Source organism: Lynx rufus, unplaced genomic scaffold (assembly GCF_022079265.1).
Source record: "Lynx rufus isolate CCGP_SWC_20201006 ecotype Redwood Valley unplaced genomic scaffold, mLynRuf1.p SCAF_5, whole genome shotgun sequence".
NCBI lineage: Eukaryota > Metazoa > Chordata > Mammalia > Carnivora > Felidae > Lynx > Lynx rufus.
Genome location: NW_025814867.1, coordinates 88,405,019 through 88,419,668, shown reverse-complemented (window position 1 = coordinate 88,419,668; position 14,650 = coordinate 88,405,019). Strand labels below are relative to the sequence as shown.

Here is a 14,650-nt window from a genome sequence, read left to right as displayed (position 1 = left end):
GGCATCAAGTTCCATGCCTGTTTTTCTGCTCCCCCAACAGTGGAGGCTGGAGATTCCTTCTATGCTGCAGAAGGTTGTAATACCTTGACCTATGCAGACACGCCTGTCTTCAAAGCCTGTGTGTCAGACACATTTATTGTTCATAAGATGGAATAAAACATAGGATGTTATCAAACCTTTGGCTTTGTATGACATTGCTTTCTATTCTAATAGGCAATGATTTATTAGTAGTATAATTACTTAAACGTTTTTCCCCAGGTGAAAACAGAAAAGGCACATTTCAGAACAGAATGGTATCTTGGGAAAGGCCACTTGAAGTGGCTTCTCTAGTCTAGTCTAGTCTATGGGAGTGGGGATGTCACATCACTAGTAAATTATACACTCATACCTGGTGAAAATGAAGAAGTTAAGTAAGTCACTGAGCAGCGTATACTGGGAGGGACAGCACCTCTGCACAGGATTCTAAGCCCCTGTACTCCCTTCAAAGGAAATATTGACCTATAGCACACCCAAGAGGCAGCTGTGGTGAAGTGACAAGAACACCAGGTATAGGGCTGGTAGACATAAAATCCTGCTGTATAGTAAAGAATTTAATCTTGCTCAAACAGAGGTCTGGCCCTTGGCTCCCAGAAGCTAATCAATAAGCTTTTGGAATATCCTTTGTCTACCTGGAGGCCCTGGGCCACTCCAAATATCTAACAATGTGATTTATGCAGGGGTTTGGGGTTATATGGTATCAGCCTAACCTCGAGAGGGGCTGGAGACTGAGGTCAGCCATGTGAGCGGTTGAATACGTCCATATATTTGCTCTAGACACCAAGGTTCAAGTGAGCTTAGCAATACTCCATGAATACTGTATACATCATTGCCAAGAGGAGTTAACACAGTGCATGGCTCCATGGCGATAGGACAACTGGATGCATCAAATTTGGAATCCTCCTTGACTCTGCCCTATGTGTCTCTCCCATAGCTGATTGTAACAGGGACCTTTTCACTGTAATAAACCATAACCGTGAGTTTAAGAGCTTTCACTGAGATCTGAAGTCCTTACAGTGACTATCAAATCTGAGGGTGGTCTTGGGGATCCCCAAACTTGCAAATGGTGTCAGAAGTGAGGCTGGTCTAGTGGGCTGTTCCTTAACTTTGCATCTGCTCTGTGTGAACTCAGGCAATGTCATTAACTTTCAGGGCCTCCCCAAATTCTAGCTGTAAATGTGTTGGCAATACCTCTTACAGGAGTGAGGCATCTGGCAAAGTGCCTGTCATAGACTAGATGCTCAATAGGTACAGAGACAGAATTGGAATCTAAATGTTACGCAAATAAAATCTACAGTCCTATAAAATCCTATAGGTTTTGGCTAATATACTCTTACCTATAAAAAACAAGTAAAACTGAAATCAGAAATCAATTAATCTCTAAAACTTATATTAATGGCAATTTTCAATGTTCTGAACACCAAATCTTAGACTCAGGTAGCAGTTGAGAGGTAAAATTTACTATTTGAGCTTCTTTTTTTTTTTAAAGAAAGAGCAAGAGCGCAAGTGGGGAAAGGGCACAGAGAATGGAGGTTAGAGGATCCGAAGCGGGCTCTATGCTGACAGCACAGAGCCTGATGTGGGGCTTGAACTCATGAACTGTGAGATCATGCCCTGAGCCAAAGTTGGATGCTTAACTGGCTGAGCCACCCAGGTGCCCCTGAGCTTCATTTTTATCTCGTTTTCCTTCTTTTTAATTTTTCCTTACTTTTTCCACCTGACAAAAAGTAGGCAAAGAGGGAAAGAAGAGGAATCAAAGGCCTCTCGATAATCTTTAAAAAAATTTTTTAATGTTTATTTATTTTTGAGAGAGAGACAGAGTGCGAGCAGGGGAGGGTCAGAGAGAGAGGGAGACACAGAATCCAAAGCAGACTCCAGGTTCCAAGCTATCAGCACAGAGCCCAACGCAGGGCTCAAAGTCATGAACCATGAGATCATGACCTGAGCCGCAAGTCTGATGCTTAACCAACTGAACACTGAGGCTCCCCAAAGGCCCCTAGATAATCTGTGCAGTGAGTTCTCAACCCTGGAAAATCAGGATTAACTGTTATGTCTTTGGCATTCTCCTGAGGAAAAAGAGCATCATTCTCCCCAAGTTTGGAAACACAGAGCGAAAGTCACACAGCATGTCAGCTGCAGATGGGAGAGTAGGATTTTCTGGATCTTTCCTCTTTGCCAATAGTTCTTATTGGTGCATACCATCTAACCGTCTGTGCCTATGAATCTGCACAGGGAAAAGAAACACCAAGGCACTGATAAAGGCTGCATGTGAGAGCACACCGAAGAAGTGCTTCTCCTGGGTGTCACTGGATCTCAGCACCTCCTTTCAACTTCCAAGAGGCTTTTAATTTTACCATGAAGTTTACCTCCCAAATGTAATGGAAATGAACAATAGCCCAGGAAATATAGCTGGTCCTCACGAGGTTCCCAGTTCTGAATGAAATTTGTTCTAGAAAACAAAGGACTCAAAGAAAGATGCTTTTCAGGAAACTTACTGTTCTGGTGATCTCATTTTCAACTTCACGTAGGTCTGAGTGTTTCTCCATGGTGGTATTGAGAAACGTTTTCTTTAATTTAAACTCTGTCACGAAGGTCCTAACTGAAAATGAGAACATAACCCGTGAGACCACGCAACTGGCCGACCGATACATAGCCGTGTGTTTGTAAATCTCTAGCATATCACTCTTAACTCCACCTCGCAGGACAACCGTGGTGCCTGTCCTTCTCCTTGAGGATAGAGAACACCTCTCCCTCTTCTAGCTCCTCTCTAGGAAGGTGGGCTTCCACTGAGCACAAGGCTCAGACTCAGTAAACCTTTGGGTCAAAAACTCCTTTTGCACGTGTGTGTGGGCTGCTGTGAGGAGCCATCCTGCCACCTTGCCAGTCGCCTCCTACACAGTAGATGCTCAGTGAAGCTGGGACAAGGAGGAAAGACCAGCTGGCCCAAATGACATAATCCCAGGAGGAGGGGGAGGGGATGTGGGGTCAAACACAAAACACGTTCGTCAGGCCTGAGAAAGCTTTCGATAGAGGAACGCTGTTGTTCTCTAGCCTACACTGCAAAGCCCTCAGCTTCAAGGGCAGGCTTTGGTTTCCTCTTCTCATCAGAGTTACCCCACCAGCCGCCATCCCTCTCGCATAGAGGAAATGCCCATTTTGTCGCTGATGAAAGAGACTTCCAGAAATCGGACAACGGATTCAGGACGACAGAGAGGCTGTGGAGGAAGGTGCCAAACATCTGTAGTGGGCCCAAGCTGCGGGAACCGCCAGGCCCCATGGTCACAAGCCAGGCAATGCAAACGACCCATATTCAAGATATTGTTTGAGTTCAGACCTGAAAGAAAGCAGCCCCGTTTTCAAGGCCCATTTCACTCATAAAATAAAATCGTACTCATCACTTTGTGCTGACTGGGCCTGAGGAGAATGGGACTTACAAATGGGCAGGCAACCAAAAATTAGCATAGCATGCTTTCTATCTGCCTCTTATCTTCCTTTATATTAAATTCTTATCTTTCCCTCTGGACAGGGAGGGAAAAAAAAGACTCAAAACCCAGGAACCCACGAAGCTGCTCTTTCACAGAAAGCTTGCCTGCTGAATTAAGAAAAAGGCCCACAAATGAGCCAGGGAACACATTTAACATCTTATACTTACTGTCTAAAGCCCTTAATCCTTATTTAACATCTTTTTGCTTGTTCTACAGTTCACTGAAGCCAGCTGCTTAGGACTCTTTCTGAGCAGCAGGGAGCTCTTTGAAAACATTCTTGGCCAAATGAAAGCATTTCAGCATGCTCTAATTTGCATGTTCCTCTGATGTTTATGAACAATGAAGCTAAATGACTTGAAAAGGGAAAGATGATTGTTAACACAAAAGAACGGCTCTCCTCCTGATCTGAGGTGCCTGTGGGACACTGCACACAGGCTTCCACAACTCCCACCCCACTCCTTCATCTTCCTTTCTCACCCAACCAGGCTGTTGGACGGAACAGACTCTCTGGACGGAAATATACATATTGTAACTGTTACGTACACAGATCTCTTCCGAATCATGACAGTAAATGTGGTCTCTGCTTTAAGAGCAGCTCTGAAGACGGCATCACGCCGCGTCCTGCAGCCCCTGCACGCTGCCCAGCACACTGACGTCTTCACGCCTGCCTTTCATCATCTGGCTTTAAGGCAATTTTTTACTTCACATGCAACTAACTGCTGACTTATATGGGTTATATAAATGGTTTTTTTCATTATTTATTTATTTTTATTTACTAAGTTTTTAATTTCGATTCCAGTAAGTTAACATAGTGATATATTCATTCCAGATGTCCACTATACACTTCCATGCATCACCATGTGCTCATCCTGACAAGTGCCCTCCTTAACCCCCATCGCCTATTTTACCCATCCCCTGCCCGCCTCCCTCTGGTAACCATCAGTTTGTTCTCTATAGTTAAGGGTCTGTGTTTTGGTTTTCCTCTCTCTTTTTATAGAAATGAATTTTTAAAAGATCCATAAGTATTACTTTGTATTCAGAGTACTTAGTGTTTTCATTGCTGTCAATTCTGGTCCAAGAGGTTGGGGGCTAGTGTTAAATGATACCTCCCATCTGGAGAACTCCCCCATTTTCAAAGCTTGCTCAGATACTTCATTTTATTTGTTCTTCACAATAACCTTGAGTGGGAAGCAGAGCAGGTGGTAATCTGATTTTACAGATGAGAAAATGGAGGCTCAGGGGTCATGGGCTGTAGGTGGTAGCTCCAGAGCTGGAAGCCGGGCAGCTGAGCTCCTGGCAAGCGCATTTTCCACACTGCTTCAAAACAAAATCATTCCATCTTCTGCATCCTTAAACCAAAGACTCCTGGCCTATTTCTTCCAGGGGGTAGCTAAATGGAATCGGTTACCCCCAAAACAAATAAACTATTAGAGTAAGAGGAACTCTTGATTTCGAGTGATGTCTATATGCCTAGATTTTTTTGTCCTTTAAATAATGCTTTGACTTGGTCCTTGTATTTTAAACAATTTCCAAAATCCTACCATTATTTTAGTAGGGTATCAACTGTTTGAAATACATTTCTAGGCCCAAGATGGAGCTGCTCCTGCCCAAGGTGCCATGTCAGCCAACCGAACTTTCGAGTTCTGTAAATGCCCCCCCCCCCACCGTGACTAAAATTGCAGCATATTCAGTCGGTCAGTTCCCCAACGCCAAGTCAACTATTGGCTCTATACTTACTCCCTTGTCCTTGACCTTTCTAAATAAGGGCAGATATGCAAGCCTAGCCGATCATGCCCTGTTTCAGAAGTGATGCCGCTTCTAATACTCTATAAAACTCCTGCTTGCCCAAAACCCCTCAGGGAAAGAGCTCCACTGTTTGTGAGGCTCCGTATTCCCCCAGTCCACGACTGTTCCCCTTTAAAGAAAGGACATCAAACTCATTACCTAGCCCTTCTAGTTTTGTCATTTGACACAATCTTTTTAAAAAATCTGATGATTCCCCTCAGCCTGTTAATTCACGCAAATATCACTTTTCAGAGGTCACAGACATTCATTCTCTCAAAAAAATATTTACTGAGCACTTTTTGTGTGTTAAGTATCACACCGGTCAATCAAAGGTGAGTCACTTTACCTACCAGTTTCCTTATCCAGACTAGATAACTCTATGCCCTTCACTTCTAATTTCTTCAACAAGTTCCATGTTGAACTGAACACTCTAACGCAAGGTTATACCCTGTGTGGAAGAAAGCTTTTATGATGAACACATTATTATGTGATGGGAGCTGTGGGCTGAAATGTGGCCTCTCATCAAACAAGCGTAGATACTTGGCCACTTAGCACCTGGTCAGGACCTTGGTTTTCAATTGTGTTGTTTGCTTTTTAACATGTAAGCTGGAGATCATATTTAAAATCAACCAGCTTCAGAACTATCAAATTAGGGAATGAAGTAGGACAATCTGTATGGTACAATTATGGCAGCTTTGGAAAAATGTATCTGCCTATGAACAGGACCATGAAGATCATTTTTTAAAAATGAAAAGGATGTGTGAATGTGGTAGGATAATCAGGGTTTTATTCTCTCTTTTTTCTCCTTAAAAATATATTTTTTATTATGTAGTTAGAATATCCTTTTGATATATATTTTTCCTAACTGTAGGGTGAACGGTTAAGCAAATAGTGTTATGCACAAATAATGGCCTATCCATGTACTCATTGGGAAGTTTGTAAAATATTTTTAATAACATGGAAAAATGTTTAAGATATAAAGTTTGTACAAATACTACATGGTTGCAATTGTATACAAATATAATGCAGAGTAAAAAAAAGATTGCAAATAAGGTGCTGTATCTCTGAGTGGTTGAAAAATAGGTAGCATCTTTACTTCTTTCTATATTCCTTAAGTTTATACCTTGGAAAGATCCTGATTGTTTAGGGAGGAAAACAATAAATGTTATTTTTAAAAATATTTTGTGGTACAGAAAAAAATTCCAAGATAGATTAATTCTCTTACCCAGATTGCATATTCCTTTTTCCAACTGGTACCCAACCGGGCATTTGCAGGTATAGGATCCCTGAGTATTGTTGCACATGGCCAGGGGTGGGCAGGGGTTCAAGAGGCATTCATTCACATCTACAGAGGAGAGAAAACGGGGCCACACTGAACCTGCGGCAGACAGCAGAATCATTATCCAGTGCAGTGAGCACTTCCGAAGGGCCAAATGGCACTGGGTGCAGTGGGGCCCCAGAGATGAGTAGGATGTTGCCCTTGTCCTCAAGGGGCTGTCTATCTACAGGGGATGGAGGCCGTCATGTATATGACCAACTAGAAACAAATCAGGCTTTGAAAGTACAGAGAGTAGGAGATCCTGATGGAAGGGAGATTAAGGACTATTTCAGATAACATCTGAACTGGGACTGGAAGGACTTTAACAAGCAGATGGCGGTGGGGTTGCAGCCTGAGGCACCAGCAGCGAAGGCCACAGGCAGGAAAGCATAGGGGTCTTTAGGGAGCTATAGATGATCCAGTGCAGTAGGGGCAGAGGCAGCCCACCAAATGGAGCCGGATCATGGAGACGCGTCAACATTATCGTCTGATGTTATTCTGCAGACAACACATAAGTATGCCAACTCTCAAATAAGTAGGGTTTTTACTTATGAAAAATCTTGCTTTCCTACATTTTGAAGGAAAACAGCATTATTGACTATCTCAAGGACATAGTGTAGTACAGACCACTGGAGACTACTTTTCCTCTTACCCATACTGCAGTCATCCCCTTGCCAGGAAGGTGAGCACATGCATCGATACCCACGGCTGCTGGAGTCCACAGAGCATTTCCCATCATGAAGACAAGGGTTAGTGGCACAGCTGTTAACTAAAAACACATTCCAGGAATAAAGCAGTTAATCACATAGGAAATGTAAAAGCAGCTCTAGGTAAATATTTAATTCTCCTGGCTAATATTTGATTTTTGCTTATTTCTGTTTACTTGCCCTGAGAGGTCGCACTACTAAAATAGAACGGGTTCCCGGGAGGTACAGAAGAGACGCTGAGGGACCAGATCCTGGCAGTAGTTTGTGTACGTGCACGTGTGTTAGACAATTGGATCCTTGAATGCAAGAATTGGTTCCAATCCTAATGCTGCTTACAGGTCACTCAGTTCAAGGCTGATGATTATATCGCCTTTGACACTCAGAAAATTCTACTTGAATCTCTGCCAATTTAAAACACACATCGGGGGAGAAGAGGTCCCTGATTAACCATTCTCCCTGCTCCAGGATTCCCCCGTTCCAAAAAAATCTTAAAATATAACTGGGCCTCCATATATGGTGCAATCATTTGGAAAAACAATCGAAGTTGTGCACTACAGTGCCCTCTCTTTACATAATGTGACTATGAACCCTATCTAATTCATCTAGGCCCTAATAGTGCCCAGGCTTCAGCATCATCTTAGACTCCCGGGGCGGAGACCACAACTCTCTGTTTTGGTATCTATAACTAGCATTGTCATGCTCCAGTTATGTAATAACTGCGTAATAAAGCCTTCTGACACATGCTCAGAGAAGCTGAAACCCACAACATAACTGCATCATTTCCAAGCAGAAAAATTGCTGGAAGAATGAGAAAAGGACGGCAGGAGTCAAGAGTTGTAATGCCAAAAAAATAATCCTGAGAACAAATGAGCTAAACCTAACAATGGTGTTCCTATTTTGCAAGGCTACGTTAAATATACCTAAAACTACCCAAAGAGGCACAGGACCTGCATAACCAAACACCGTACCATGGATACTATCATGAAAAATATATTAGCAGGAAGTAACGATGTTACTTATTCTCGCCTACAGTTATCATTGTAATGACTACAATTGGCTTTAAGGGAGATTTCTGAATTAGGTTCCATCTGGTATTGGAATAGATTTGGCTGGAAATGAAGCCCTGTGAGTCCTGAAGCAGGGCTCCCAGCTTCCCTGGAGAAGGATCCACCTTTCATTTCCCAGAGGTGTTCAAATCACTGGCACAAAAGAGACACTGATTCGCCTGACATGGGGGGCTGGTGGCAGGGGTGGTCATGGGCCTCCAGCCCCCAGGCTGACCGTGGCTGATTGGCTGGAACTCAGACACTAACTGAGCTCCCTTGCTCTAGTCACCACAAAGTACTTCTCTTCTTTCCTCCTTCCTTAAGACGTCAAGCTCCAGGGGTGCCTGGGTGGCTCAGTCAGTTAAGCATCCGACTTTGGCTCAGGTCATGATTTCACAGTTCATGAGTTTGAGCCCTGCATCAGGCTCTGTGCTGACAACTCAGAGCCTGGAGCCTACTTCAGATTCTGTGTCTCCCTCTCTCTCTGCCCCTCCCCCACTTGTGTGTGTGCGCGCTCTCTCTCTGTCAAAGATAAATAAAGATTTAAAAAATTAATTTAAAAAAATGAAAATAAAAAAAGATGTCAGGCTTATATAAGCCCTTCGCAGTTTTCCTTTTCTGGATCTGGACAAGCCGAATGTACAAATTTGAACACGACATCGAAAGATATACCATTCTAATTCCTTCTGCCTTTCCTTAAACTATGAAGAATCATGTGAATGGTTTTATTTCCCTCATACCAGCCACTTCAACATGAATATAAAGATAACCTCAAGAGTAATGTCAAGAAGCTCAGGTCGCCCTGTCACTATCAGAAAAGGTTAGTTCATCAACCCTTTGCCCGCATTTGTCTACTAGCAACACGTTCTTAGGAAGACCAAGGAGCCCAGCTTCCCTTGAATCAAGAGAAGCCTTCCCGGTGACTGAGAGGCTGGCTGACTGAGAGGCTCAGGGCTCTGACCGGCGGACAGAGCCTACTCATTCCCTGTCTTAGAAAGGCCACCTAAAGCTTCTCGATGCAGTTCTTCCACCGTCCCATCCCACAGCGCTGACCCGCTCTGGCCTCACAAGACTTAAAGGCATGCCTGAAAGGCTCTTGCACTTCTGGGAATTACAAGCCACAACGGTGCTACCTACTGATGCCATACACGGCCAATGGCATCCTCACCTCTTCCTTTAGGGAGAGTTAGGTAACTCAGAGGTGAGAAAATTAGGTCATCCATGACATTGTGTTATAAGAGGACAACACAGACACGGAACTATTGCAAATCTGCCACACATTCACAGGCATCCCGAGACTGTGCGGCTCCGCCTTCTACCTGGAGCTGCCGATGACAGGGCTGTCGGTGACAGTGTGCTGCCCCGAGCAGCGAAGGTAGTAGATCTAGGAGTCAGTACTTGGTCTGTGGAAACGCCTATGGTCTGGGGAGAAGGAGATGTTCCGAGGAAGTGTGAAGCCGGGCTGTTCTCTTCCGTCACACCGAGCCCCGTGGTTGGTCCTTTCGCTGACATGGGTACACTGGTCAGGGGCACCAACTGGGTGGTAGCATCTACATGGGCGTGGCTCTTTTCTGTGGTGACAGCACTTTCTGTTGAGATTCGTGGTACTGGAATTTCAGGGCTGGTTGGCAAGAGCTGCTTTCCAGCCGTAGTCTGTACTGTTGTGGGGTCAGCCATCAGGGCTGCTGTGGTTGACGCAGGGCTGGGGGGATGAGAGGTCTCAAGAATGGTGGTTGTCAAAGCTGGAGACGTTCGGGCCATGCTGGTGCTTACGGCTGGAAGCGTTTGCTCAGTGGAGGACTCTGTTAAGGCCGAGGGCATAGGGATCCCTGAGGTAGACCTCATTGTTACAGCTTCGGTGGCCTCTGTGGGCAGAGACTCCAGGCTCGGTGGCTTTGACTCTGTAATGACTTTCTCATGGTATGGGTTACTCTGGTTCTTAGGATTTGCCGTTTGACTGCTGGGGAGCATTGCCACAGACAATGCCATTGTCGCCGTCTGAACTGGAGTCACAGGCAGGACCAGAGTAGAAGGTGAAGGTGCCAGCGTTGTTTGGGAGGTGGACGGCGAGGCAGGGGTAGATGCTGTCAGGGACGCTGGTGAGGAAGACACAGGTGTGGGTGCATGGGGAGTGGACTGCAGTGGAAGAGTAGAGGCCCTGGTTGATGGTAAGATTGAGGAGAATGACTGGTGGGACTGGGATACTGAGGGCAGGGGCAAAGGGGGTCCCGAAGAAGAAGAAGAAGAAGAAGAAGAAGAAGAAGAAGAAGAAGGAAAAGAAGAAGAAGGAGAAGAAGGAGAAGAAGAAGAAGGAGAAGAAGAGGAAGAAGAGTTGCCAATTGATCCAGCATCAGCGTCCAGAAGAACCAACGTGTTTGGCATGTTAATGGTGGATGTGTAGGACGGAAGGTTGGCTGTGTGCAGAGCCAGGGACTCGGTGGAAGGCTGGGCGTACTCCCCTTCATAGGATGACACATTACTTCTTTCAGTCTGAGCCTGAGAAGAGGAAGAATAGTCTGAATGTGAAGAGTTTGAGATCTTAGCAGAAGAGGTCGAACTCTCCCTTATGTCCGGGGTTGAACTGTTGTCTACAATGGACAGCAATGCCCGTTCTCCTTTGGTAAAAGTAGAGGAGACATAGGTGTGGTCTGCGTAGTCGCTGGAAGCCTTCTGTTCAAAGTCCGTGCCACTCACTTGACTGTAGCTAATTCCAGTGACTGTAAATGGAAACACAAAAGTTAGGTCAACTAGACATACAAGAAATATCCCAAACACATACTAAACGCTTTCTTTGGAGAGGTGGTTTTCAACAGCGAGCCCTCTGGATGAGCAATGTGGGAAGGCAGGAACGGGCAGGGTCTGCACAGAGTATATTTACCCTCCTGGGAGGAGTGTGGGTGGCAGCAATGCAAATGGTAATAAAAGAGAAGTGGGGCCAGGGGCTGAAGAACAGGGAATAGGTCCAAATTCCTTCCACATGCCTTTTTTGATAAAAGCAAACTGGTATCTGAAAAGCTCTTAAGACCCCAACAGAACAATTGTTCTGTCTAAATGGAAAAAGGAAAACCCTCCCCATTTTCCATTCTGTGTAATGATAATGAGATATTTCTTTCCCAGGAGACTGGCCTTGGCCACAACTGGTTGGTCTCCTTTATTCCAAGTATCCTGGTGGACAACACCGTAAGTGCCTTAGGCAAGTGCGTGTGGGGATAGGTGAGGGGGGGCGGTGAGAGAAACTAGAAAGTTCTCTTCAGACAGAGCTTGTAAGGTACTTTCTGGGTTGACAGCAAACGTAATCCTTCTAGGACTGTGAGTACGCTGACAGGTGAGCTGAAATAACGTGGGAAGAGACCCTGCTCCTCACCTCCCAGGGCTGGTGAGGCCGCCAGGGAACCGGAGACCAGGTGGGCGTCAGCAGTCACCGTCACGTTCCCGTGCTGGGTGGCACTCTCGGTTTCTCTGGGCACCACAGAGTGCCCCACTTCTGCAGAAGTTGTGCTTGTGTTGGTGAGAGACCGCGATGTGCGCTCTGCAGTCCCCGGAAAAGTAGCTGCAGTGTGCGGGTGGGGAGCCTCGGCAGTCCCCTCCTGTGCGGCAGAACTTCCTCCAGGCTCAGGACCCTCCTCGGTGGCTACAAGGAGATTGAAAGGGGATGGCCAGTCAGTACAGGGGTGCAGCAGCACTGTCAGAAGCCTCAGGAATGAGCCTCCCTTCGTGCACTAAGTTAGCCAAAGTGCTTCCCTGTGCTTTCCCTGGTCTTTATGTGAAACTCACACGTGGGAAAACGAGATGCATTGTCCCCCGCCCCACGGATCACAACCGCAACCTCAAGAGGCACTGCCGACCAGCATATCCGTTCAGGTGACCTGGATTTATGGGAAGGTTTCCCACTTCAGGGAACAGGATCAATATTGTATTTCTGCTCCATGATACATAACAAACAGAGTTTACATCAGGGAAATCGGTGGTGGTGGCAGGGGAGGTGAATGCTCAGCAAAAGGCTAACAACCCCTTTGGGGCTTTATACTTTCTGACAAGTCACAGGAGGGAGACCCCCAGGACTCCGAAGGCTTTTTACTCCCTGGTAGGACCAGTGATACCTGAACTGAATGGGGTTTGCCATTCTTTTAGAGTTTTGGTTTTTCCCCTTAATGCATGGTGGTTGGAGGTAAAGATGGGCTTATTTTCTGTTTTGTGTTATTTTTTTTTAATGCATTTATTTATTTTCTTGGTGGGGATGGAATGGGGCAGGTGACACATGAAAACATCCTTTTCCTCCTTTCTTGAGTGTATGTTTTATACTATAAGCTCAAAGAATCTAATATTAGATTATCAAATAAACTCTTCTTCTCAGAAATTATGGAAAGGAGGTCTAACTCTTCTTGGCCTAAATACTTCCTAATCTGGATCTATAAGAAAACAAGTTATTTCCCTGGTTCTTATTCCTATTCTCATACCAGACTAGCTCTTTTTTTATCTCAAGTTTATTTATTTAAGTAATCTCTACACACAATGTGGGGCTCGAACTCACAACCTCAAGATTAAGAGTCGCACACTCCTCTGTGCCAGTCAGGTGCCCCCAGACTAGCTCTTGATGGACACACCCCAGTGGAAAACAGAGGTAGAGCTGCATGTTAGGTAAGTTCACCTCATGATACGTTTGCATTAACTGACAGACAGGAATGAGTGTGGGGACAGGGATACACAGTGAGCTGGAGCAGCACGGAGACAGCCAGGAGGCAGGTGAGATGTGACTTGACCAGGCTGAAGGGCCTAAGAAACTCATGGGAAGTCCACCAGGAGAGGCTTGAGGCCGTGTGTATCTGAGCACAAGTTCCCAGGGCAGAGAGAACAAGGCCTGGGGTGGGAGGATTGTAAGACTCTTAAATGGAATTTAGGCGAACCACCACGTCAGGCTTCCAGGGTTTAGAAAGTGGAGAATCGTGACCTGAGATGGAGGGGCTGCATCCAAACCCAGAAAAAGGAACAGACCACGAACTCTGAGGGGCTGGATGGCAGAATCAGTTCACTCTGAGTGATTCAGAGCAAATGAGATAAGGCATTTGGCTAACAGACAGTGAGTTGGTTTCAGAAAGGAGGCTATTCCTTATGTAGCTCTTTATAACTGAACACTGAGACCTGCTCACACTGACATCACAATTTCCATACAAACCAAGGGCGCACGCATTACGGAGCAAAGGGTCCTAGTACTGAAGAGATGCACGCGGGAAAGGCACCTGAGCTCCTGGTCTGAAGAGGAGAAACGTTGAGCCCCACATTGTGAGGGTGGAAAATGACTCCTTTTGTTTAGGAGACAGATAATGCATTTTCCATGGACACACACGAAAGAACATAAATATTCTCCACCCATGCATGTGGTATTCTTTCATGACAAGCATATGCTTTTCCACGTCACATCAGTAGTAATAAACGCGAGTTTTCCTCACCAATTAGGATGTTCATATGGGGGAAAGGGAGCTGCTATTATTAGTAGTGGTGGAGAGGTAAGAATGTAAACCTGTTATAACCTTAAATGATCAATTATTGCATTTTTGCTTTAGTCAGTACATGCTTTGCATTGACAAGGTTGCTGAGAATGGTTTATAAAATTGCCCAAAAATGTTATTAAAAAGGACCATCCAAGAAAAAGTTTTCTCAAATTGATAAACTGATAAATTGATAAATTGATAAACTTCATCAAAATTAAAAACCTTTGTGCTGCAAATGATATTGTCAAGAAAGTGAAAAGAAAACGCACAGAACAGGGGGAAATGTCTGCAAATGGTATATCTGATAAAGGAACAGTGTCCAGACTACAGAAAGAATTCCTAACTACTTTTAAAATGGTCAAAAGATCAGAAAAGACTTTCCCAAAAGTGAAAAGATACACAACATCATTAGTCAGCCAGAAAATGCAAATCAGAACCACTCGTGACACCACTTCACACCCCCCAGGATGACTAGAATCAAAAAAAAGATGAACAACAGGAGGTGAAGAAGCCGAGAAACTAGGATCCCCCGTCCCTCCTGGTGGCGGTATAAAGATATAAAGCAGTGCAGCTGCTTTGGAAAACAGTTTGACAATTCCTCAAGAAACAGGGCTACCATAGAAGCCAGCCATTCCAAGAGAATTTAAAACACATATTCAAAAAATAAAAAACAAAATTAAAAAAAATAAAACACACGTCCACACAAAAACTTGTACTGGAATGTTCACCACGGTACTACTCACAATAGACGAAAGGTGGGAAAAACCCACATGTGCAATCGTTG

The 14,650-nt window shown here is 44.9% G+C and overlaps 1 protein-coding gene across 1 annotated transcript in view; it reads right to left on the bottom strand.

Moving 5' to 3' along the window:
- HEG1 (heart development protein with EGF like domains 1) overlaps positions 1–14,650 on the bottom strand; it is an 87,940-nt gene that overhangs the window by 33,786 nt on the left and 39,504 nt on the right. Inside the window, exons 7-11 of the mRNA XM_047100436.1 lie at positions 11,742–12,008; positions 9,697–11,094; positions 7,277–7,393; positions 6,532–6,651; positions 2,532–2,635 (exon numbers count right to left, since the gene is read on the bottom strand). Coding sequence (XP_046956392.1) covers positions 2,532–2,635; positions 6,532–6,651; positions 7,277–7,393; positions 9,697–11,094; positions 11,742–12,008 — 2,006 coding nt within the window. The remainder of the gene's footprint in view (positions 1–2,531; positions 2,636–6,531; positions 6,652–7,276; positions 7,394–9,696; positions 11,095–11,741; positions 12,009–14,650) is intronic.